Source organism: Anser cygnoides, chromosome 4, assembly GCF_040182565.1.
Source record: "Anser cygnoides isolate HZ-2024a breed goose chromosome 4, Taihu_goose_T2T_genome, whole genome shotgun sequence".
NCBI classification, from domain to species: domain Eukaryota; kingdom Metazoa; phylum Chordata; class Aves; order Anseriformes; family Anatidae; genus Anser; species Anser cygnoides.
Window position 1 is genome coordinate 67274158 of NC_089876.1, and position 27141 is coordinate 67301298.

The 27141-nt window shown below is 42.8% G+C and overlaps 1 protein-coding gene across 21 annotated transcripts in view; it reads right to left on the minus strand.

Moving 5' to 3' along the window:
- ADGRL3 (adhesion G protein-coupled receptor L3) overlaps positions 1-27141 on the minus strand; it is a 535525-nt gene that overhangs the window by 126788 nt on the left and 381596 nt on the right. For 20 of the 21 annotated variants that reach the window (XM_048067842.2, XM_048067821.2, XM_048067817.2 and 17 more), the window contains one exon: positions 22536-22616. The exons of the other annotated variant lie outside the window; for it this stretch is intronic. In XM_048067842.2, the coding sequence (XP_047923799.2) occupies positions 22536-22616 (81 nt within the window). The remainder of the gene's footprint in view (positions 1-22535; positions 22617-27141) is intronic. 21 annotated transcript variants of the gene reach the window in all.

Below are 27141 nucleotides of genomic sequence, written 5' to 3' on the forward strand. Positions count from 1 at the left end.
AAGCTCTGCTTAAACCTTCCTTCTGGCAGGGCATCCTCACTTTTGTCTTTGAAATATGGGCTCGCTTCACACTGTCCTTGGTGGCCAAGGTGAGGTGAGCTGCAGCAGATGCGCAGCTGGCACGTGGCAGGCAAGAGTGATGTGAGGCAATGATTTCAGGAGCACGGCCCCGTCATTTGGGCCCTCAGAGGGAGACACAGAGAAGGATTTGTCTTAATGCCTGCCTGCGGAGAAGGTTTAGGTTGCAGTTAGAGCAGCTGGAAATTTATTCCAGCCCGGCGATGCTGGAGGTGGCACAGGGTGTCAGGGAGGAGGAAGGCATCGCCCCCCAGAGCGGAGATGCCAGCACGCATCCAGCAGGTCACGGCAGCCTCTCTCGGGTAAAGCAAAGCCTGTATTTCCCCAAGCCAGGAGGCCAAGGATGAAAATAGCTATAGAGAGTGAAAAAGTACTTCAGACCTTGAAAAGCAGGGCAGCTAGCCAGATGCTGTCCTGAGAACACCAACAAGTTGTGACAGAGATGTGCCGGCAGTGAGAGAAAGAGTCAAGCATACTCTCCTCGGGGAGCTCCTGCTCCGCAGGTCAGTGACAAAGCTTGGAAAGGAGGCATGATTTGGGGCTCCTTGGTTGTTTGAAATTATTGCCTTGGAGCTGTTGCAGTCCTATGCAAATAAAGAAAACTCCTCAGTCACTAGATACTTACAAACCCATTGTCTTACTGAGAGCAGGAAGAGAATTGTGCTGTGCCCAGAGCCGCACGCAGCCCGTGCCCTTCCACGTGGGTCAAGCAGGACTCTGCAGGCTTCCCTTACCGCTAATTTTTGTTCTCATTATTTTTGCCATCGGAAAAAAAATGCAGACACAATGAATAAGACATGCAGGTCAGGACTTTCATAAACAGTACCCTAACGTTAGTCTCTGAAAAAGTGGCCTGATTTTAAAAGCACTAAGAAAGCAGTATCTCCCACTGGCTTCAAAAAGCACTGCCTTGTGCTCAGCCCTTTCATGTATCAGGTTATTTAGGTGTCTTGGCCTTATTTTCCCTTTGAATTTCATCTTTGCATAGCATAGGTTCAGCTTGTGAGTCCAATCTAATGAACTCGCACATGTGAGGCCAGACCTAACCAAGCCCTAAAAGATTAAGGCACCCGTTTCGCTCAGCCTAGCTGGGAAATCCTGACTGCACCTTGCAAAGCATCGACTGCAGTATTTACATCACTCCTAAAATACCTGCAATTACTGGAAAACCACAAACATCCACTTCATGCATCTCTGCACGTTCAATTTCTGCATGTGCTTTTGAATCTGAGTCTGGAGGTAATCCCTCAATGGCAAAAGGAACCCGACGAATAGTTCAGTCCATCTCACGGTGGCTGAAATACCTCCCATGGTTTGCTGTGGCAGCACACGTCACATCTTTGTTGGACAAAATTAGCAGCAAGGCCAACGTTTATTATGGTCAGGTTGGATTAGGGCTGGTAGCTAGAGAGCAGTGTCTCTGCTGGCGAACTAAGATTTGCTCTGAAAAACCTGCAGAGAGCCTGTGCTGCCCTATTTCTCTCCACTCACTGGCAAAGAGTCCTGTGACAGCCTACGTGTGCGTTCTGCCTCCCACGTCACTCTTAGAGCATCAAATAGAGTGCTTTTGGTGTTCGAAAAAAATCTTTTCTTTTCAGCTTTTTACCAAGTTTCACTGCTGGAAACAGTTTTTCTATCCATGTATTCTGGGATTGCATCGTACAACATACTCTAGAAGTCTTCAGAAAATACTACGTGAAATAAAGCACTGGTGGGTTTTGTGGTATCGTCTTAGTGATATGGCTTAGTGGAGGATTGGTTAGTGTTAGGTCAGAGGTCGGACTAGGTGATCTTGGAGGTCTCTTCCAATTTAGATGATTCTGTGACTCTGTGATTTGCACCAGAGCTGAAAGAGACGGATAGTTTTGAAGTATTTTGATTTGCCTTTTCTCAAAATAAAATAAAATAAAATAAAAAACTGTGTAATTACTAATAATTATATTTGACATAACTTTAAAAAAAACAACAGCTGACCGCATGTTAACCTTGCTAACATGGCAGTGCCGACCGTGGCAGCATACAGTTTCCAATTCGGTACAGTTTTTAAGCCTAGGCTTAAGGTTATTGGAGCCAACACTTCAGAATATAGCATGGGCTGAACTCCTTTCCTAGCCATAGACCCTAATTTCTAAACTCTCGTTCACTCCTGTTCTCCCCTGGGAGATGAAAAAAAATCCAGATAAGGCAGAATTAACACGGGCATCCAGCATCTCCCCCAAACAGCATCTACCTATCGGCTGAGATCTGCCGAGTCCAGGTCAGATTACAGAGGAGAAGAGCATATGAAATGCATTTTGCTATGAACCACAGAACAAATGAAATCATATATAAGGGATCAAATACTTCAATAGCACAAGCCAGGCACTGTTCTGTGTGCTCTGCCCATCAGCTCGGTCCCAACAAGGGGTGAATCTGACTTAATCTTCTGCACAAACTCCACCAAATGCCGTTTCAATTGAAAAAGGCTTAAGGTGAGATTTACTTTTTTCCACACAAACTCCTGCCACAAGCACTGTCGAGATACTTGCATGCATTAAAACATGACAGACACTAAATCACAGAGTGTGTTATATTTGTTTTTAAGCACAAGCAGGCATTTCTCTGAAAAGGACTTGTACCATCCTAAATTTTAATTCAGCTCCTGTTTGTCTAAAAGAGGCATCCTCAGCCTCTGCAGCCTCGCCTTGCTTCTGTGCTGCAGTTAGCGAGGCTACCAAAACATTACCCACACATTACCCACGTGTAGGTAAGCACTTTTTTTGTCATTCCTCTGGATATACTTATAAAAAATGGATCAAGGTTTCTCCAACCTTGTTTGCTACTTGTGTTTGTCCTCTCCTTGTGCCAGGAGCACATTCTGGTTAAAAAAAAAAGAAAAAAAGCTATTCGATGCTAAAGTTACAATGCCACAGGCAGAGCTTGATAGGAAGGGAACACATAACAGAAATAAATTAGTCTCTTACTGAACAAGGACCCTGTTTCTGAATAAATGTCCTCAAGAGGAGGGAAAAGCTGTAATGAAAACCTAAGATTTATAAAACATAACTAATTTGTTAAATTGCCTTGGAACAGATTTTTTTTTTTAAGATTTCCATGGAGATACCAGTGTTCCTTCCATAAAGCACTCTAAAAGCCAATAATATAAAATCTGCTGCTTTGACACCTCACAAGACACCCGACACTCAGCACTCCTCGAACTGTGCTGGTGCTCCAGGTGCTGGAGGTGGCGGTCCAACGTTTTGGCTGTTTGATTAGAAGAGATCTGCGTCCAGTTATTGCTATTTCCAGGTTTTTGATTTTTCTTTCGGCTGCCAACAAATTTTCAAACATATTACACGCCGCAGATCTTGTGGTTTGGATTTCCTCCAGCACTTCGCTAACATCTGCCAAATTCCTGCTAAATCCAACCCTGGTTGATGAGCGCTTTCTGATGGTGTGAAACTTAATGCAAGTAACTAGTGGAAGCTTGGGAGCAATTAAATTTTAATCAGAGATAAGTTTAGTTTTCAGCATTGTGAGTTATCTCCAGTGTCTAAATAGCTAATATATATAATAATCCTCTGCTCCCCTTGTAATCGGCAGCGTTGAGCCACAAAAAGAGAGAAAAGTAACAGTGTAAGAAGCCCCGTTCCCAAGAAAGCCACCTATCGTATTAATAACCCATACAGCCTTCCTCTCTGACATGCCATCTGTAGCCCAAATTGCTCAGGTGTGTTATCCAGGCAGACTCAAGCATCTGGCCCTCTCTCCTCACTCTCCTGCCCAAGATCAGCCCTTGTCCCTCCCTGCCCGGCTCTGCTGGCAGAGCTCTTTATCTCGCTGCTCTCAGGCCCAAGAAGCAAGACTAGTGCTTCTTTTTGAAATCATGTTTTGCTGCCTTCCACCCTCCTTCTAGCATGCAGCAGGTCCTTGAGCACAAGTTTGCTTATTCCTGAGATCTTGGCTTGCTTTTACCTGAGATCTGGCTCCAGGTGCGCCCGCTGCAGCAGGACACCTCCAGCCCTCCTCCAAACCCCTTCTTCCCCCAGGCCACCAGTTTATGTTTGTCTCCTCCAGATCTCCTGCCAAACCCCTGTCAAAAGCTGCTGAATCCTCAACCTTCCACATCCTTGAGGATGCACACAATGAAAGAGATGGCTTCTCATAAAATAAACCAAGCCTTTCTATCTCTCGGTGAGTGACGGATGCGAGTCAGTCCCTTTACTACGCTGCTACAGTGGGCTCAAAGCTTTCCCACTGCTCTTCTGAGTTCAAAAATCTCCCGTTGTCAATCTAGAGACTATTTTTGTGTGTGCTCTGGCAGGACTGATGTAGCAAGTGGAGCTCAGCAACTCCCAGGCTGTTTTTAATGGAAAATGTACCCCCAAACACAATAGTTGGCAGCCGAGGGCTGGGAACCATTTGGAGATGAAGTGGAAGGATCCCTGCGAAAGCCACTCTTTGGCATGAAATCTTTGTTCAAAGGCAGCCCCACAATCAGAGCCAGGCTTCAGGAAAGTACAAAACACAGCAGTGGGCTCCCTTGCCTCAGAAGACTACACAGGAAAGGGGGAGAGATAACAGAAGCTGGGTATTTTTTATTTCTTTGCAAGTGAAAATATCCTAAACACCCGCAGCATGTGCAGCGTGGGGAAGTTAGATGAACAGCTGCCTGGAACCAAGCACTAATTCATCCATTTTCCTCTCCGTTAATGAATATGGACAATGGAAAATCAGTAGATGCAGAAAACCCACGATTTTTATGGATTTACAGACTGATTTTCCTTACTTCATCTAGTCATTTTCTGCCTGTGCAAAGTGACAGCACAGTTGGTGTAAAATAGTACCAAATCATCACGGTGATATTTTTACCCTCAGTTTCCTTCCACTGATGTAGAAAATGGCTACAGGTGTCAAAGGCATAGAAAACGTGTCTTTTAGCAGGGAGGATATCCCATTCAGCAGAACTAAAAATGAAATTAGTTTTGTTATCCCCACCGTTATCTCTAGTTCAGATAATGTGCACGAATACATTAGGCACTGTCTCCTATAAGCCATGTTTCCCTCTCTACCCCTGCCCCAAAATTTTGCCACGGCAAGTGGTGCGCCACCTGGGATCTCTTTAGAGAAGAGCCGGAGGAACACCAGTCCCAGCTACAGTTTTGGGCTAGAAACAGCTGGTTTCTCTCATGTTTTTCACACTGTTAGAATCACACCCCACTATACATTTCTCTTGGTACATCACAGCTTTCAGCTCAAATCCAGCTGGATTAGTGATGGACTGAGCTGGGCTCAAGGGGAGATTGAATATGGAGTGAACAATCCATGCTCTGACTTGCACAGCCCCTCCTGGATCCTAGTTATAAGTTGTTTTTTTCCTAAACACTGTGTAGGGTGAGAGAAACATCTTCGTAAAATGTGAGTGCAGCTATGAGACAATCTTCTTTTTTTAGTTGATGGCAAACTTTAAGGTCACGTTCGTTATGACAAGACAGCTATTCCCATGCGCAAACACAAAATGCCTTTGATGTTGAATATATCAGCAGTTTAAAAATGCACCAAGTCCCACAGAAGGCTGAAAGGAGAAAAGGGGAAATTTCATTTCCAACCAAACCTGAAAGGATAATGCAGAAGGCCATTACAGGATGCACATTTGAAGAAACCATTGCTCTTCAAAAACACAAGAAGGCACAACATCGGCATCAGCTCTGACCTCTGGGGAGCATGGCCAGTTCTGTCCCAGCCTGGGTACCTCTGCCCCAAACAGGCTCTGGGGTTTGGATTATCAGTCTTGCTGAGTAACTGGCACATGTGCCTGCTGAGAAAGCAGGGACTGTTAGCCAAAAATCTGCTTGCCAGCCTTTGTCTTTGATACAGGCAATGACTGCAGTGAGTTACTTACAGAGCTACTCAAGCTACCCCAGCATCACCAAGCAGAGCCCAAACAACCCACCATTGGCCTTACTCAGTGTCATTTTTGTGCACACACACACACAAATACCGCATAAACAGACAAGCAACCCTCCCCAAAACTGCAGGTAGAGTACAACCAGACAAAACCTCCACTTTAAAAAACAGAGAAAATCCCATCACTTTTTTTTTTTTTTCCAGGTGAAATTAGCTACATCTATATTTGGTATCTGGAATGCAGCGAATACTACAGTCCCAAAAAACCATGGCAACCAGAAAATCTGAGCAACACCATTATTATTATTATTATTTAAATAGTTCTTCACATGGCTGAGACTCCTGCTTTGGTTTTTCAGATAAAAGTGAGGCGGCTGGGAGCCTCCAACCTGGAGCATGTCTGCTGGATGAGCTGTGCATCATTTGAGGGCTTTGGGAGATTTTGCACCGTGTTTCTTCAGCTTTTCACTCAACCACTTTCAATCAAAACCTTCAGCTATCCCTCACTCACAGCCAGTGTCTTCATCTGTGCACCCACCCTAGGAAGGGGTTTTTTCTATCTGACAAGTGGTCATATCCAACAATATGAGGTATTTGGACACAGACCCTTTTCTTTTCTTTTTTTTTCAGTTCTATATTACATTCTTTTCCCTATAATCTTTTTTCCTTTTGTCCACTTTAAAAAAAAAAAGGTGAAATGCCGTCAAACAAAAGCAGAGCAACAGCTTGCTTTAAGGCTTCCTCCCAGCTGAAGGAGCGTAGCAATTTACAGCTCTCTCCCTGCATCAAGGGTAGAGATTACTGCCATTTAAACCCACTTCCACCTTGCAATTTCCACCATTTCCTACTACTTTGCAGCCTGGACTATTAAAAACCAAGACACCAGAGCTGAGGTCTGACTTGAAGAGAAGCCCATCTCCTTCTGCTCGGGAATTACATCTTATTTCAAGGCACTGCACATCTTTCTGTGGACAAAATTAAGTCCAATAAAACCAATTTCCGCTCTGACATTATTCAAACATGGCCACAATCAAATAGAGTAGAAAGCCAAATGAAAATCCCAAGCACTAAAGTGATTTCATAGATGAAGGCTGGAAAGCTTCACAGATTTGAGCCCTTCCTACCAGTGAAGGATGTCCTGCAGTATATTATCATCTGCATACTGCTAAATTCTGAAGTCTGGAGAGTCTTAGCTATACTCATCATTTTAAGTGGACTCCCCTCTTTGATGGTTTAAATGCCACTATGTGATTATCTTTTCCTTTAATACGTCACTTTTCAGAATATCAGTCCATCAACATTGGGAACAAACCCCGGCAAAAGAAATATAAGGATGGAACAAGCACATGCGGGGTACAGACCAAAGGCAGCCTCAGTATCTATGCTGGGGGTGGCTGCAGCTCACCTTTGCTCGGGGCTGTTGCTGGAGCTAGGAGAAGCACCTTTGCCTTTTGAAAGCTGCTGTACAGAAAGCTCTCAGCTACCCAATCAACAACATTAGCTTCTGTAAAGATTTCTGATAAGCTGTCTTTAAGCGGAAAGAGAGAAAAAAATCTTCATACATTTGGATCCAATAAAAGTTCCCTGCATTTTCTTTTTCCTTTAGCTTGTTTCTTCACCTGTGCATTTTTTGGCCAGCTGCCCGCTGCTCTGCCCTGTCTCCTGAGGCTGCAAGAGAGTGGCAGAAGAGATTTTCTCTAAATCCTTGCTCATCTGACAGTGACTTGCAGTCCCCAAATCCGAACCCTCTCATCTAGCATGCTGTCACAAAAATGCCCGGTTGCAGCTTGCCCCCGCAGCCCCAACACAGCTTCAGGAAACAAAGCACACGAGCATATGCATTTGTGCCATTTAAATACGGGGATGCATGTTAAAAACAAACATCTAAGCAGTAAACTAAACATACAACGTGCCTCCCTGCTCCCTGCCAGCCTGCAAGGCGCAGAGAAGCAATAGCTGCACTACCACCCTGAGGACACAAAGAGCAGAGCCAAGGCTGCCTTTCAGCCCTGCCTGCAAATTGTAGCGAGTATTTCCAATCCTCTTCCTTTTGTTTTTTCCCTCTTGCTTTTTTTTTTTTAATTTTTTTGTTTGTTTGTTTATTTATTTTTTGGCATGTGAACAAATGATAACTGAGAAAATCAGAGAACAAAGGGAAGATCAAAGATTGCAGGTAGCTAGATCATTATGTATCCTAGCTAGGGCAAGAGTTTAAGCCTCCAGAGCTTACTTGCCAAGTTATTTTAGAGTTATGCCAAGCGAGCTGTGCCCTCCGAAGCTTCCTGGCATAGGAACTGTTGCGAGGCAAAGCAATGAGGTTCCCAGTGCTGCAGGAGTGATGTCAGGCTGCAGGAGCCACCAACCACACAGGCAGCTAGTTAATTCAAGTGCAATTACAGTCAGTAAAAGCTGCTCGTTACTTAACATCTCTTCAGCATCGGAGCTGGAGAGGTGCTGGGGCCCTCTCTGGGGGTGAGGATTTTGGAGGAGAGGCTGGTGTTGCCACACAACCAAATGCTAACCTCATGCTGGTATTTCTAGCAAGCTGTAGATGGTGCTTGGTCTTACCCCATCTTGGTGTTCTTGAAACAGGGAGGTCCCAGGTGGAGAGACCCCTCAGGAAAGCAACCTCTATACGCAGAAACGCTCAAAGATGCAGTTTCAGTGGGTGGGAGAACCTACCTTGCTCAGCATGCACCTCTGTTCCTCCATCCTTACTGTTCCCATAACACACCCAGTATCTTCCCAGCACCTCCTGCATGGCTGAACCCAATTCATCCTAATTAGCTATTCACACAGCTCTTTGTTTTCTCCTATTTTGCCTTTCCTCCCCCATTTTTCTTCTTTTCCATTTCTATTGGATTTTTGCAAGACTTGTAGCTTGGAGCCAGCAGTACAAGCTACAAACGGGGCTAAAACGCTTTGTACTAATACATTTTCCCCTTCCCATGCCAATGTTCTCTTATAAAGCACAAACACACCTCTGGGAGTATACTTTCTTGATCTAATTTGTAATTGTCTGTGCAAACAAAACAGAAGGAATATGCTAATTTCACTAGCTACTGATTGCAAGAGTCGATGCTCCTTGAGCTGTTTGTGCCATTTCTCATCACGCCAATTCTTCCGAAGAAATAAATTGTCAGAAAGTGTAAAATGTTTTACCCATGTGTGCAGTTTACCACCAGCATTGTCTAGAGAGCACAACAAAGAAAAATGTATCTAAAAGTACTTTTTTTTTCCCCTTTTACGTGTGTATAGGACAGGGCACATATTTCTGTCAATACCTGCTCATTTCAGAAATATTAGCACCGTAATTAAGCTGTGTCAGCAGTAACTGGCCAGCTCCACGACTGCCTTTTCTATTTTCCCCCAAAGCTGGAACTTCTAAAGAACCAAAAAGACCACAGTACATGAAATAAATACCCACAGGGCGCCAGAGTTAAAAAACACTTACTACAGAAGCTAGATGTATTTGTGGAAGCATGAAATTACTAATCCCACAATCAGAACAAGGGAACATAACAATAAAATCTGCTTCCTGTATGACAAGAGATGGCTTCTTGTTTATGCCAATGTTTCCCTGTACGACAAGCAATGGCTTCGTGTTTATGCCCAGCCTTTCGTGTTATTTGGAAGGAGCGACCCTTCATAAATGATATACCACAGGGTAGGGAATGAGTGGGTGGGCAAGGCAGTGCCTGGAGATGTGCCCCATCACATTGCTCACGGCGGGGCTATGCTGATCAACAGTGGTCCTATTTGTAACTGTTTGGGCGTTCTGTCATTCATTTGCCCACAAGCTTTATCCTTCTCAAAGCCGTTTTAGCTCTTGCTCTCAAGTTCGCTTCCATTTGGCAAAAAGGGGAAGCACATCTTGCAGGAGGGACGGGCTGAAAACCCTGTGCAGAATTGGTCTCTGCTCCATCAATACTGCCTGGTCCCCAGCTCGGCAGCAAAATTCAGCATCACTGTCATGCTTCCCAGTGCTGGTTTAAGTGACTGCTGCGAGCGAAGGGCTCTAAGTGTATTTAGTGAGCAGGCAGAGCGGCGCTGCCATGGCACTTTGGCAGAAAATTAAGCTCCTCAACAGGAACCATTTTACTGAAAGCAGAGAGCCACAGAGGTGCTGTCTGCGTGACCACACACGAGCCCTGCATCTGAAAGCTGGGCCGCGAGGTTACGCCAGGAGCAGAAATCCCCTCCTGCTAAAGGAGGCTCGGCACCTGCCATTCTCCAGTCTTAGACATTCATTTGCTCCGGTAATGAACACCTTTGCAAAAATAGCTGTAGATTAGAGAAGGAATTAACCTCCAAACAAAGGAGAAGCTTAATTAAGCATTGCACTAAATGAAAACAGAGGGGAAGTACAGGTAAAAAAAAAAAGACATGACAGCTGCGTGGACTTAATTCCAATTTCCCCTCTTGTAGGTCATTTTACTCAGTGTAATTTCCTTTCTGTATTTGGACAAGTTTGTTACTGAGGCACTGCCCGTTAACAGAAGGGGTTTTGTCACTTTCCATTCACTCATACGTTTTTTAATGCTTTGCATTATGAGCCCTCCATCAAAAAAGCAAAACAGATTTAAATTAGACTTTGGGAGTATGCCATTTCATAAACTTCTCCCCAAAGAGATTCAGCTAATTAAACAAATGATTGCAAAATACTCACAGTGTCAACCCTGTCAGCTTATATGCGAAGTATCTACTCCAAGCTGCGGTTATTTAACCAAACACAATGTGGAAGAGCAATGTGCTTTAAGGATAAGCACAAACCATTGGCAATGAGGGGGCACACACTTTTTAAAACCATGGGTGGATTACTGGGGGGCAAAGACTCCGGACATCCCTGTCCGCAGCCATTGGAGCCAGCAGGTACAGATATTCTGATCTGAAAAGGACAGGAACGGAAGATTTGGGTGGTCCATTTGACAAGGAGACTTCAACAGATTTGAAAAACATGAGCGATCTGTGCCACTCTCAACTTTTGGGCTGAGCTCTGTATTACTGCAGGTTAGGAGCGGTTAATGATGCTTGAGGAGAATGCTGGATTTTTGCTGTTAGCTTGCAGAGACTTGGTGCAAAGCTAGGAAGAAGAGAGCTGGCAGGAACAGGTGCCTGGGGTGGGTAATCAGGAGAGTAAGCAGTATTTTATTACTGTGTGTACAGTTGCCGGAGGAGGTAGTTCATTTACTCCAGCAGCCAAAATTCCCACCTGTCCCAAACTAAAGCATTGGAGGAGGGACATTTTAAACCTCTGTACATGTTATGTATAACATAACACAGGCATTTTATCCTTCCCTTTCCAGTTCATCTTGCTTTCCTCCACTCTGAACTGTGTGACTTGCCCAACAATCCCTCTCCTCTCCTCGCCTCGCCTTCAGTTGCAAACCCTGTTCTGCTGAAAATGCTTGAAAATGATGGAGGCAGTAGGATGAGAAAAAATTATCTGCCCTCAAGTGCTGTGCCCATTATAACCCTAGCTGCTCCTGAGGACACTGTCCTGGTGAAATCAGCTACGTGCAGGGCTCGCACTGCAGGGTACGCGAGCATTCGGACGAGCTCCTACCCATTCAGCCCTCTCTTTGTGGCTGCTTCATGCCTTGGCAGCACTATTAATGAGGAAACAGTTTTGAAAGGGGAAAGTCAGTTCAGAACATTCCTTTAGGAGGAATGCCAAGATCTTTCCTTGTTTATTTTCCTTATTTTGTAAACATTTTCGTAATACTCATCAATACAGTCTGTATAGCACATTTTTTAAAATACCCAGCATGGACATCATTATCTTGCTCATGACTTTGTCCTTTTCTTTGATTTCATACACCAAAACTAATGCATTACATCGCCATTTTACTTTATGTATTGTGCTGTGTACTACTTGATTGTGGGCTCTTAGTGAATCAACCTAACATTAAATGAATCAGAAGGTACCTAAATCACATAACAACAGCACTGGAAATGGTCAGGAAACAGGAATTAAGGATGAATGTTCTGTTTACATGATCAAAACACATTAAGGCATGAGAAATGCTGAGAAATTCTTCACTGAAATGTCTGGTAAAAGCATTTAGTTTGCTTCTGCCAAGTTTTCTTTTAGCAGAGCTGGTTCCAGATCCCTACTGCTAAGCAAATTAAAAGTTCAGTAAATAAATTCTGTCAATTGTTTGGTTTTCTCACATTTTTCTCTTTGAATTCTTCTCAAATTCAAGCTTGCTTTTTGTCTTTAAATGTGACCTACAATCTATGGAGTATTAAATCAAAATGGTGCATTAACTTCACTTTTTCCCCCGTAACTTTATTAATGTACAAAACACAGCTTGCATAGTTATTATCAAGAAATATTAACATAATGTACCTTTTCCTTAGCAACAGCTATAGTATCTGGGGAATGCAGCCCATAATAATGCAGCTTGATCTAGAAGCACAATAAAATATAAATAAGCTTGTTACACTTCAGTGGCACACAGGATTCCATCGCAAAAGGCCTTCATGAATTTAGAAACCTTGTCTTCTTCTTACTCTCAAGCACAGATTTTGTAAAGGAAGATTTATGGACACACATTCCTTTTTATTCCAGAAAATGAAATGTAATTGTTTACTCAGTATTATTTTGCTGCATGTCTACTACTAAATTTGTGGGCATAATACACACACACACACACACACACACACACACATCTGTGCAAAGCAGCAGTCTGAAAGGAATAAAGATGAAAACAGGACATAAAGGAAAACAGCAAAGCTAAAGGGGAGACTGCCAGCATAGCACCCATAATTGTGGTAATTTTTTAAACGAAGAAACACAACTAATTTTTTTTCCAGGAAAAATACAGATGCAGTGAAGCAAGGGATATACTTGCTACAAATTAATATGCTTAATCTAAAGCTGTCCATTCATAAGACTCCCAGTGCACCAGATCTGTCAAAGGAAAAAACAAAGAGGTGAGAGCCTGCTTAGCCCTCACACCCATAGGGGAAGAGGCTTTCATAAAACTCATTTCCTTAGCTGAAGGTTGGTATATTTGGCTGCACTAAAAATACATCTAAAACACAGAGTTGCCATGTAAAGGTGTCTTCAGCTGGGTGGGAGCAAAATCTTCTCCTTGCCCCATGTCCAGCTCGTTCTCCCCATCCCTGAAAACTTGGCCAACAGCCCCACGGCCCGGATCGTGCCCTCACGTCCTTCTAACTCCTATAATTACATCTTATGAACCATAATCTCCCTTCTCAAAGGTAATCAAGATCTTTTAAATACTGTTTTCCATCAATTTTCCAGAACGAAAAACATTGAACCAATTTGAAGGCAATAACAAACCATTTGGATCTAGAGGACAGCAGTCCTTGTCTTCTGAGCAAATATTGCAGTTATCAAGCCAAAGTGACTTGGCTGAAAGTCTTAAATAATGAGACGTCTTAAGAGAGAGCCAAGTTACAATCTTAACAACAGGTCTACATAATGTTTATCTGTTAATCAGTATGTAGTATGCATTTATTAAAACTGGGATTTCCAAAAGCACACTTCAAGAGCTGGGTACCCAATTCATGGAAATAAATTCCCTCTGAATGGATTATAACACGTCACCAGAATTCCCCTGTACACAGCAATATAAAAAGTGAAGAATCAAATTGCCTTAAGGAAATTCAAGAGCCAAAATGTTAGAAGGGATCAGACCATTGACTCTGTGGTGGAAATATCTCATTTTTTCTCAACAATTTCTGATTCAACCCAAAATGATTCCGAGTGTCAAATAGTGTAAAAAAAATAAAAGGGAACAAAAAACCCCACAACAGTTTACCTGCAGAAAATCCCACTGCAGAGCTTTCTGAAGATCCACCAAATGAACATGAAAACTCCTTCCCCTTTTGACTCTGTGCTGTCAACAGCAAGCATGAACCAAACATGATTTGCTCGTATGAGGAATTGGTTGCCTTTCCAGAGAGGCATGAGTCTGACGAACTTCAATGAGATTACATCAAACGTACTGACTGACTACTAAAATACTTCTATGCTTTATTGGAAGGCAGCCAGATACCACTAGTGAATAGCCCAAGTCTTTATCAGCTGCTTTTCCTAACTTGTCTCATATTCAAATCTAGACTTGACCACAGGGTCATTTTGGATCATTTTTGTCAAGTAATTTGCTACCGGTGAATGTAGTTGGACATCATTTATGAGAGGGACTGAGCCTGTTTTATTCCCAATCCAGCTCCATACCATAGATTTTACTGGAATTAAAGTAAACCTTACATTTCTTACATTTCTTTTGTAAGGGGAAAAGACCTTCCAAGGGAGTGATTTTCATTAAATACATACAGTGAATTTTCTAGCAGCTTTTGTTGATGACATAAAAACTCTAAAACAACAATCACAGAAAAAGAAAAATATAAAGAAAAATATTTGCCAGTAGAAGATGTCATAGATGTAATGCAATATTCCACCGCTGCAAATATTTTATCATACATGCCACTCACAAATCCAAGTTATAAGTCTGGGAAGCATTAATTTTTTGTTAGGTAAACATACCATTCATTATCTAGTCTAAAAATCATTTTGTGCTGTCAATGGAAAACTCTATCAGACACTGAGAAGTCATCTGCTATTATAAATGGTGTTAACTGGATCATTTTTCATCCAAATTTATACCTGATGAAGAATAAAACAAACACTACCTCTGTAGCTGCAATAGAATAAAACCCGTTTTCTCATTAAGTAACTACATCAACATTGCAACAAGAGGTGGCTTCCTATCTCAACTGCTAACTAACTGTCTTCCCAGATTTAGAGTATCAATTTGTTCTCCACCAGAGTTCTCCACCACCCAAACTAGGCCATATATTAAAAAAAAATCATAAAAATGCATAAAAGTAATTCTGCAATGGGACCTGTGTCTATCTGACCCTTTGAATTTGTATCTGTTTGTGAATATCCACCGGTCCTGCCCCAAACAACAACTGGGATCTTATGTCCCACTCTAATGCAAACACGTTTCTGAAGGACTCCTTTAAAATAAAACATCATCCTCATACGCCCCACCTTAGTTTTTCAAGTTATGATGAAATACTTTGTCATATAAGTCATGGAGCACTTCTACAAATAGGCAGCACATGACGCAAGAAGCAAGATATTGAAAACGATGCAAACAGCATGGTTGCCCTGCTTTCCAGGGGCTAGGTCCTTTGTGTTGGAGAGTTCCCATAAGAAGTGCTATCTCACATCGCATGCCTTTTGAACTTCTCTGAATGGGCAACATGAAGGCCAGTTATGCCTCTCAATCAAATTGCTACAGACCGATACCGTTCCCTTTTAAACATACCTATGGCTTCAGTAATCAGTGGACCTGAAATCTGATCTCTTGTATGATTTATTTGCCATCCTCTCCCATTACACAAATATAAATATAACAGGCATTTTTCTACAGGCCTGAAATGATTCAGAATTAATACCAGATGACAAAATGGACCATGTACCAGGAGGGGAAAAGTTACGGTAAAAGCTCCTTCCCATTAATGGGGCCATTCATTCATATGGCCACTATTCCACAGGGGAGCTGGACATAAATTATGTATTTGACATCTAGTTATAGACGATTATATCTGACATAATGAAGTTATAATGGAAGGAGTTTGCACATTGTTTGGTTATTAAGTGCCCATTTCTTGTCCCTGCACCAGGTGCAATGGTGATAGGCCATACAAATCATCCAGAAGAAATGCCAAAATGGGCTCCCTTACTGATAAAGCACCACACATGTTTATTAATTTAACAGCTTGTCTTATGTCTCCCCCATCTGCTCATTTAAAACAGTTATTTGCCCTATAAATATTTCAGAAAGAGAAGTGTAGCCAAAAATTAGTCTGGCAGAAAAGGGAAAAAAAAGAAGTTTGAGAAGAGTCTCATGCTGTACGCAGTGCCGTGTTCGTTTTCCACATTGAATTAGTTCCACGGCTTTTTTCTGAAGCTGGTAATAGGACATTCACTTTGGATTAGTGATGCTTGAGGGTGTACTGCCATAGCTGCCTCTGCTTTCCAGCTGTTGCCACTGTCAGATGGGTGAAAACTTCCCCTGCTGATGGCAACTGGCACAACTCAGTACAACAGAAAATGAAGCCCACTGTCAAAAGAATCTCCTGGGTGGACATCTCTGTCCACTTCGAACACATCAGGTTGTACCGTAGCTTAAAACAGCCTAAAAAATAACAAAATTTCAAAGCATCTTTAAATGATAGTCTATGCTGATCTCCATAGAAAAACTCCTAAAAAAAAAAAAGGTAAAAAAGCAAGTCATAATGCCTTTTTTTTTTTTTTAAAGATTTGTAGGAATAATGGCAAAGGTGTTAAACATCACTCAGACTCTTTCTTCCCCTCAATTCCTTAAATATTTTCAAGTGGTAAATACTTTGAACAGTTCCCACCAGCATACAGGATTTAGCACTCCTCCTTGAGAGACTTTGTTTGCTCCGGTTTACTGCTAGAGAAAATGCTGTTATCTTATAAATAAACAGCAATGCCCTGAGGTGCCCCTCTGCAATGAAAACACACATTCCAAAGAAGTAAGAGCAACAGTTCAACACCACAGTAAAAAAGGAATCGGCAAAAGGCATTCAATTAACTCTTTCTGACTATGGATAGCTACAGGATGTAAAGCGGACCTTGCTGATCATAGCAAGCGAACAGGAGGATTGCAGGCTCGCTGCAAGGTTTCCAGGAGCTCTGGCTACTCTGGTTAGGATACTAGCTATCCTCATTCATGCTATCTAAATGAGGAATTAATAAATACTGAGCATGGCCCATGTTCAAAGCAGACGCCTGCTCCAGGGAAATCAGTGTATTGCAGGCAGATGAACGTTTCAGTGCAGATCTGAACTGTGAGGACAGATTTTTGAAGAGCTGTGGCTGAGACTGGGAAAAGCATCACATACTTCTATCAGAGCTCACAATTAATCATATTCACAACTCAAACAGGCTCCATACCTGGCAGCCGCATCCCTGTGGCTGCATCTACCACACTACCCCCCAAAAAAACCCCTCCATCTCCACATTAAGTTGTTTGAAGACTCATCTCCAGCATGGAAGCTTTGAATGAGCAGCCCATCATGACAAAAAGCCAAGTTCAAATGAAAAATAAACAGCAAAGAAGTCAACAAATGGATCTGCACAGATGCGTTCAAGATAAGGCAACTGAAAATTCACTGCACATATGGTTGTTGCAAAACCTTTCCATTGACAGTAGGTTTACAGTGAGCTTACTGTGAATGATTGCCTCTCAGTTCAGTTGGTGAAACACCAGTTACCTCTATGCCTCATACACCCTACTTGCCTAAAAAGCCATGTGGGACAGACCCGATGAAAAAACACTGTGTTTTCCTTCCTAGCTGCTTGCTGCAGCTTAGGGGGAATGAGATTCTCCAGTGGGCAGAAAGCAGCTGTGAAGGAGAAGTCCTAAGAGCAGCCATGGCTGGAGAAAAGGCTGAGCAAAAGCAAAGAAAACCAAAGGAGAGAGACAGGAGGAAGAGCAAGGGACTATGCAGAAACTCAGGTGGTGGAAAGGGAGTGAGGGCCCTGAGCATGGGAGACCCCGACTACAACCCAGTACATGCATCGTCCCATCTTGGCTCTAAAGCAGTGAAATAACCTCTCAGCTGGATACTCCCTCCTGAAAAACAGCAGGAAAATAATCTCACCTTAAGAAGCTGGTAACATATTGCTGTAACTAACCCTAAAGAGAAGGAGCAAGGTAAGTAGAAGTGAGACCTCATGGAAAACCAGAGAGGCACTGTAAAGGATTCCCAAGCTACGTAAATTAGGGGGACTCAAGCCAATGATGAAAAAGCCTGGAATTAGGAGGTATCTGGCCACCATCAGCTCAGAGCAGGGCCATCAAACAACACAACTCTCTCACAGCACTGTAACTGGGGAAGGAAGGCAGAAGGGTGGGTGTTTCAGGATGCGTGACTCTGTGTGTCAGCTTGAATTCATCCAGGACGTACCATAGGGCCTCACTGCCCTGATCCCCCCTTTCCCTGGGTCTGGGAAGGAGGACCGGGCTGCATCTGCAAAGCCATCGACCCTCTCTGGGACCTCTGGGAGGAAGAAGAAGGAAAAAAAAAAAAAAAAAAAAAAAAAAAGGACCCAGAATGCATGCATTCAAAAATCTGATCTATTTTTGGTAATAAGATTTTGCAATGCTTCTGATGTTCAGGAACAGTTGATTATTCGTCAGACTTTGCAAATGCAAAGATAAGTGATAGAGTGGGCCCAGTTTTTGAAGCAAAAATGCATGAAGGGGCATACCACTGAGTTGGAGAGGAAAGACAGAGAAAGCAGCAAAACTTCTGTTTGTCTCCCTGACACCATGCCCTATAGGATTCCCTAAAGGAACAGATTCTGCATCTACGGAGGTTGAACCACACAACCGAGGTTTAGAGGAGAAAAAACAAAGCCTGTACTGGGGCCAGAACAACTTCTTCACTTGAGAAATATGCACGGAAAGGTGAGAACCTCTCTCTCCTATTTGCTATGTACTTGTAGAACTGGGGACCAATAAATGGTTTTGCTTATAATTTCGTATTTTGGACATACACTGACTTCAAGTATATCAATCTCCAAGACAACTCTGTCTCCTGAGATTCAGCTTTGAAGGAAACCATTACAAAATGCTAGCTCAACAGGGTAGGAGTGCTTCTTGGACTGCCTTGCTGTAAAAGCCAGGCATATATTTCATGTTTAATATGATTCCACACATACACTAAAATCTGCTTCTATAAAGCTTTATAAATAGTTTTAGTGTGTAGATTCAGTAAGTTTAATTCACTCTATTCGCTGTATTTTAGTACCTGGCAGAAATTGAGTCCAAACTCTAAATTTAATTTATTGCTATATATGATAATTCCATAAAATTCCTTTCTAAGCCAGAGTATCAGAATTACCATTTCTCTCTGAAATTCCTTGCTATTGTCAGTAACCAACGATCCATTTTTAAATGTAGGTTCAATCCTCAGCCTAGGAGACCACAACTGGCGGGTACAAGAAAAGTTTGACTGGTTTGTCACAACAGACCAACGATTAACATCTACGGCTCAGTAAGACAGGGCTGCCCGAGTGAAAGGAAGAGGCTCCTGAAATACTAACAGCTAATAACTACTCATGGAGGACACGAAATAGAGCTCACTAAGGTAAATAGATTTCTTCTCTTTATGTACTAGCCTCAACATCCAGCCAACAGTCCCGGCTTGCAGTATCTTCAGGACCATGCATGATGAAGCTGAAGACACAACTGTTGCCTCAGCAATGTCACAGCATTTTACTTATTTCCAGTGGTGCAAGGTCTTGGCTACCCCTGCAATCATTCTGCATGCAGATGGTGTAAACAGTTGTGCAAAAATAATGTAACTGCATCTGGATCATCAGAATGAGAGGAGCTGTAAAAATAACAGTGAACAGTGCTTCGTATAATAGAATTAATTTTGAAACACCGTCAAATTAAAAAGGGGGTGGGGAAAAGTCAGTGTCTTGCTTCAAGTGCTGATTCAGCACCTTATTTCTATTAAGTGATTTACGGTGTCATTACTGCAGTACTATACAGAGCAGTGGCTCAGAGTAATTACCCTGTAATGTATGATGACACTAATGTACTAGTAAACTACTGGAGTTTATACTCTATTCAGAACTAGCATCAGGACTCTGAAAGGCAGGTAAAAATGCACTGCATGCATAAACAATGTGGGTAAATGTCACCAGTGATAAAATTTTTAAAAAGGAGAAGGAAGAAGCAGTTACAAATAAATCTGCCAGCTGAGAATTGCAGCTGCACAGACCCACAGCAGCACTAAATCTGTATCATTTTTAATACGGGAAGGAAAGATGTTTTTATAACCCTACCCTGGCTTCATTTCCATTTATTATAATTAAAACTTTAAGGTGGCTACCACCTTTCTTCTTTCTGCCACTGTAAGTGCAACATTGACCTGTACATGGTGTTCAGTCAGTGCTAGGGGGAACATGGAAGAGAAATGAAGGGCATGAGAATGATTATTGGCATAAACTCACATTTTTTTTTAAAGTACCAGCTACTGGAACTGTGGTGAATCAACAATAGCTTCAGAATAGAGTTTTTTTTTGCCCTCTCTGTTTAAAATAGCCCTCGTGGTTATGAGATAAGGCCTAGAACATAACCTGAGTGTGTGTTCCATGGTGTCAGGAAATGTAGCCAAACAAGCAAATGAAAAATCTCATAACCTTCATACACTCAGAAAAAAAAATATGATTTTTAGAACATCCTAGTAGATTTGGGGTGCTGAGGCTGGAAATGAGTGAGCAGATGCATAAAGAGATGTACATGCCCCTGGGCCGAAAGAAAGCCTTGCTCTTCCCTGGAAGACAGTAACAATTACCACATTTTTAAGACCCCCCACAGTCACCAGCTAATGGATTGATGTCTTCAGAGCTGGCTGCCTCCCTGGCCTTCTCCTGTTAAATTATACAAGGGATTCAAGTCCTTCTTCCGGTATGTGGCAGCAGTAATATCACTCCTTCCACTCTAAGCAGTCCTTTCTTTAAGATGTCTCAGCTGGAGCGTGGGATGCCCCAGTGGAAGCAGTTAATGCAGCCATTTATGTTGAATAAACTCTATTTTACCTTCTCTTCAAGTGCTGCAACTGTTCTGCCTGACACACTTTGCCCTGTTCCTGGTGGCAGGAGCATCCATCTCACAGAGGTAGCTATGCCCTTGTGAACGGCAGACTACTAAAAATTTTTGTCAGTCTTTAGTTCTTTTACCTTGGAGAAAGCAAGGCATGGCATCATCTTTGCTGCTGTTTCATCGTCCTTGAGTCTTTCATAGACTGCTCGAGACCCCACGGCAAAGATTTACATTGACCTATTTTAAGTAAGCTCTGAATCATCACATTCAACCTCAAAAAAGTTTTTAGTGAGAAGGTGCTGGATGTCCCACCTGTCTCTGCGTTATTGAAGTGCTCTGCTAAAATATCTGGCTAGCAAATTTTATCACAAACCTGGAGGTTTTCCAAGTGGCTTAGAAGTTGACAATCTCAAGTGCATGTGTTGAATCTCAGGGTAACTCACCCAAAGTTGAATGGAGGTGGTGGACTGCCAGGAGATTGTATATGACCAGCCTCACTCATGACAAGCTCAGCTTTGGAGAGAGGACTGTGAATCTGGCATCCTCATGCCCAGGCTCTGCCACCCAGCACATGGTTCCACCTCACAGAGATGAGAAAGGAACCACCGATGAATAACCGTGCTGAGGCTGCTTTTGTACAGCAGAGTCAATTCCTTAGTTTCCATTACTGCATCAGCTAAGAAAACACGCATTCACACTTAACAAAGGGGGGAAAAAAAAAAGCAAATGTTTACTTGATCGAGTTACACATCAAGGCACAGGGATGGTGATGGAAAAGCTCACTTGAAATTAAGGGAGCCTTTCATGCCAAGTGCATTAACAGTATGCTTTCATTTAGCCTACAAAGTCCTTGGGCCATTGGAGGTGCAGGGGGATGTTTGCAGTTGCAGCTGCAATTCACCGATATAAGGGTTGTTCTGTCTCAGAATATTAGCAAAGAAGTAAGATTTAGAAGACAGGTTTCTTCATATTACATAATGACGGTGGGTCTACCCAGATTAATCTTGCATTAATGTATTTTTCAACCGCGAGCACTTAGAGAAACATATACGCACACAAACTTACTCACAGCTTTACAGCACGGCGGCATGACAGCAACACCACTACAAAAGAAAAGCCTGTACCCCTCCTGTCACTGCAACACCATTCATACACACTTGTGGAGCTGATGAAGAAATCTCACCATATGCGTCTTCACATGGCAGTATGGATGCATACTCTGGGTCCAAGTCCCTTTCCCCAGGCCACAGGGCAAACAGTGAGGGTTCATCACTACACAGACAGCTGAAGATCCTTCAGATCAGACTGGGAAATCAAAGGCTCGCATTCACACCACTTTATTTTCACCACTTAGCAGAGGCACCTATGCAGGGCCTCTGTGGATTCAATGCATATATACTAGCTACTAGCGTTGCTCCCAAGGGCAATCAAGTGACTTAGAACTGGAGTTAACCTCTGGAGTGGACACGTCTCTCTACCAACTCGAGAAAAAACCTTAAGCAATGTCAATGTGGGTTGAATCCAAACCCAAACCACCGCGCAACTCCTTTTGTGCCTTCAGTCACCTGAAGGCAGCTGAAATCTGCTTTTCTACATCCTGCCACCAGCCCCCTTTCCCTGTGCAATACCATTAGGAAGGAAATGAGAAAGGCAGAGGGCAGGAGCTAAAGTACACATCTCCCTGCAGAAGTAAAGTAGTGAGGCAGCAACGTGGCTTGTGAAACAGATGGCATATTTAAAGCTACATAATGCGGCACATGGGACATGGTCTTCTCTCATACAACTGTCCCAGAGGAATTAATTTGTTCCCGAGAGTGTCCTTGGATGGAGCATGGTAACTTTGCCGTGGAGGCTCTATGAAGAAATGAATGAAATACACTCATGTCTATGGCTCTTTTGCAATGCATGTGCATGGAGACTGCATCACTGACTCACCCTTAGATGGTGGTCGCTCCAGATCAGAATCGAGGTGGATCGGTGGGGCAATATAGGAAACTTGCCCATGGTGAGCCTGCCCTGTGGACAAATAAGTGTTTTAGTGGCACTGTTTCCTGCAGAGATCTATCAGGGCTATAATTAAACATACAATATTTTTATGGCATGGGACTCAGAATAGGTTTGCAAGTATTTTTTCAAATGCATGTTTTTCACATTCGTTGACATTCAAAACAAAGATGAACTTCCATTTTGTGGAAAGTGATCATTTTTGTGATCGAAAGTTGAAAACACTCCCATTTCTTTTGCTTTTTCCTTGCAGATACAGGTAGCTATTCGGAACTGAAGCTATACCTGCTTTACCACTACCATGTACATTTTGCACGGTGTTCTCTTAAGAGGCCATATGCCACAGAAGACAAGCAATTTCACTCAAGCCCATTCAATCTGTTAATCTTACGCTGAGAGGGAAGCAAATATTTCTGTATCGCAACAATTTGTGAAGGACGTATGGCATGAATTATAACTGCATCTGTTTGTCCCACCTGCAGATACGGGTTTGTGGAGCTTGGCATTGCTTTCACCTGAATGGAAGTTTTTCAGTTCTCAACGCTGCTGTGCAGTTTCCCAGTTGCTAAAGACTCAATTCGTCTCCAGCAATTTGGAGGTAACTATATCAAGAAACTTTTATTTATAATAAAAACATGTTGTTATAATTCATCTATTTACTGTAACAATTTACAGGGTTATTAATCTCTTTTTCTAAACACGGAAAGTTAATGACACATAGATTACGATAACAGCTAGAGTAACCTTCCTGTTTCAAGTAATATTCGTGCTGCAATAAAAGCAGTTGATTCCTCTTATGAGGCACATTCCAAATAATTAATACGGCTCCCTGTTGACACTTGCTGTTGTTGCTCCAAGCAATTTCCAAGCTAGCGTCACAGGCAGTGGAGCAGTGGTACAGTCTTCAGGCTTCTTTGTAATGACATCCAGGAATACCATGAGCACAGTATGCTGGTGTACATAATATGTTGAAAGCATCTCCTCAAGGGGATAAAATATTAATGGGAAAGGGGAGAAAAAAAAGAAGTGTGTCTGAATGGACGGGATATACTTACTGCTTTACACTGAGCCTGACTTAGATAATTTACATTATTAGTAGCCATTACAACAACTGGACGCTATTCAGGTTTAAAATCTACTGACACATCATAAATTCTGTCTTTGCTTTTAAGTGCTTTAACATGGGAAATCTGCTTCAGGCAAACCCGTATTCTAATAATGAGTTACTCTGGTTTCCCCTTCTTGTTTACATGTTAAAAATCCATTTGATGTCATTACTGAATGCAAGTTATCATCTAATAGCTGCTCAGTTCTGCAGTGGAAATAGGTAGATGGTCTACTCTCACTCCAAGCTGCTCAATGAGCAGAATCGGTGCCCTTGTAACTATGGGACAGGCTCCCCATTTGCTGCATCACAGATACCACTGAAATGCAAAACAGCTGAGGTTGGAAGGGACTTCTGGAAATTGCCTAGTCTAGCCCATGGGCAGGAAGAGCCGGTTGCCCAGGACAGCATCTATTTGAGGTCTGAAGATCTCCAAAGCTCCAAAGAAGGGAGACCATACAACCTCTCTGGGCAACCTGGGCCAGTGCTCAGTCTCCTGAATAGGAACAAAAACAAACAAACAAACAAACAAAAAAAACCCTTATTCTTAAGTTTAAGTGGAATTTCTTGTATTTCAGTTTGTGCCCATTGCTTCTTCTCCTGTCACTGGATGCCTCTGAGGAGAATATGGTTTTGTATTCTTCATTCTCTATCACCACACTCCCATCATGTACTTATGTACATTGATAACATTCCCCTGGACCATGTCTTCTCCAGGCAGAGCAGTTTCAGCTCTCTCAGCTTCTCCCCACAGATCTTCAGTCATCTCTGTGGCCCTTTGCAGGACTCATAGAATCATTAAGGTTGGAAAAGACCTCCAGGATCATCTGGTCCAACCATCACCCTACTACCAACATCACCCACTAAACCATGTCCCTAAGCACCATGTCCAACTTCTTTAATACCCCCAGGGATGGTGACTCCGCCACCTCCCCGGGCAACCTGTCCCAATGCCTGACTGCTCTTTCTGAGAAGAAATGTCTCCTCATTTCCAACCTGAACCTCCTCTGGCGCAACTTGAGGCCATTCCCTCTAGTCCTATCACTAGACCCCCAGATCCCCACACCTTCCTTTCAGGTAGTTGCAGAGAGCAATGAGGTCTCCCCTGAGCCTCCTTTTCCCAGACTAAACAACTCCAGTTCCCTCGTCCGCTCCTCCCTGTCTCTCTTCTGCTGCTAAGCCCAGAAAGAGACTCAGCACCCAGGTGTAGCCTCACCAACACTGAGCAGAGGAACAGGATCATCACCCTTAATCTGCAGGCAATGCTCTGCCTAATGCAGCCCAGGATACTGGTACTCTTTTTTGCCCCTTGGGCACATTTCTATCACATTGCTAATGATCCAAAACAGAAAAAAAGAATGATTCTGCAAGTTTGGAGGGCTAGGCTGGAGTAAAGATACATACGCAGTATAAAAGACTACAGAACATCTGTAAGTTTAGACACTCATTATGATTCAGTAATAACTAAGGAAGTTTATGAATGTTTTATAAAAGCTTTTACCTAATATGGAGGAAGCGGTAGCATCAAATGATTACATGTGATAAATGAAACAAGTTGCAGAAAGCTTTTATCTACTTGCTACTGATAGAAAAGACTCTAATCCCAAAAATATCAAACTTGACTCCTGTTAGACTGTATATTTCTCACAATATTAATAAATCAAATTTTGGGTTTTAATACTCTCTCTATAAAAAAGCAATCCATACAATTGCTGTACTTCATTTTCTGGGCAAGAATGCCAACTTAGTTTCTCTTCAGACTCATTATAGCTTTTCCATAAGAGCAAAAAAAAAAGCTCTCCACTGTTATCTATGGCCACAATTATATGCTCAGGTTCAAGATCCTTTGCAAACCTTCTTGTTAATCAACAGAAACATATTTTTTCTTTGATTTCACTATTACTTGCAATAGTTACATCTGAGTGGGTTGAGGGAAGGGAGGCAAGGCAGGGAGACTGGAGGAAGCCCCAGCAATGGGACCACTGTGCAAGTACGCAGAGGAAACTGAGTCAGGGAATCAAACTTGAGTATCAGAGTATGGTTCTTCTGGCTTTAGCAGTATTAAAAGTTTTGCCAATGACTCCATTAAAAACCCCAGCTTTGTCAGTGAAACCATGCAAGATTTTGAGGCTGATATCACTGATGTAGCTCAAGACAGACTGACAGGACAGGTTTGCCAAACGATGCCAAACCCTGTCCATTTCATATGAGTTTAGCAGTTTCAGGTGCTTACTTCAAACCTCAGCTTTAGGACTGAGTGACCCCAGACAACCTCCCCTTTCCAGTTCCAGCTACCACAAACACTTGGAAAGGGGAATGAGAAAATCTTTTTAAAAAAAAGGGGGGGGGGGGGGGGTGCAGAAACACTCAACATCTTCCTCTCCAAATCCCCTAGTCCTTCTGGTGTTTGCATGTGTTTGGTCTGTGCTGCAAACCTTGCAGCACCAGGAGGTGGGATGTGGGCCTCCATTGCCCACATAACCATCTTTCAGTATATCAAGCTTTGATTTACACCTGCACATCTATTGCTCCACCTCCACAAACCTATTTGATCGAGTCTTCAAAAGCGTGAAGAGCTGCCCACATGCTAACCAACACTGGGCTGTTGTTCAGGTACCCATCCCTATGGGAGAGGAAATGGCTAGCGTCAGGCCCTCCCCAAATTTTACAGAACACTCTAAAAATAACTGCACCTCTTTAAATAAGTGACCCACTTTTAAAATATTTAAAAAAAAAAAAGGAGAAAAAAGCCTGTTTCTAACAAAATACCAAAGGTCAAGATGTCTCCGTTTCTGATGGAAAGTTGGGCATGCCTTGTATTATAACAGCTTGCACGGCCCTCTCCAAATCCCACTCTGACTATAACCATCTGGTGTTTCTGCAGCCGGCTCTCAGGTAAAAAAGTAAACAGCAATCAAATGTAATCATCAAAGTAATGCGTGATGAAGTTGCCAATTTTGTATCTAATCACTTCAGTCGGGCTCCGTTTCCCTCACTCCTCTTGCTCGCAAGGCCCAGCCACCGTCATGGCGGCGGCCTCCTCAGGCAGGCGGGCACTGATGGCTGACAGTCTTGGCCCCCCTGTGAGTGGCAAGAGATGGGTAGAGAGGCTCTTGTGCCATACAATCTGCTAAAAACAAGGGCTAATGCTGGAGTGCTACAATGGTTCAGTCCCTGTCTGTTTTTTTTTTTTGTTTTTTGTTTTTGTTTTTGTTTCTGTGTATCATGCTGTAAGGATTCAAGCCTGGCCAATGCTGCATAAAGATCAAAAACACCTTTGCCAGCAGCTTCATGCTCTCACCCGTACGTCAAGTCAGCCAGCAAACCCCGGCTCCGCTCCCTCCCACTGCGGCACAGACCCTCAGCCAAGGCAGAGAAAACACCGAATTTGACACAGGCAGCTACAAACGCCCTGCCTCCCTTCTTTCCACC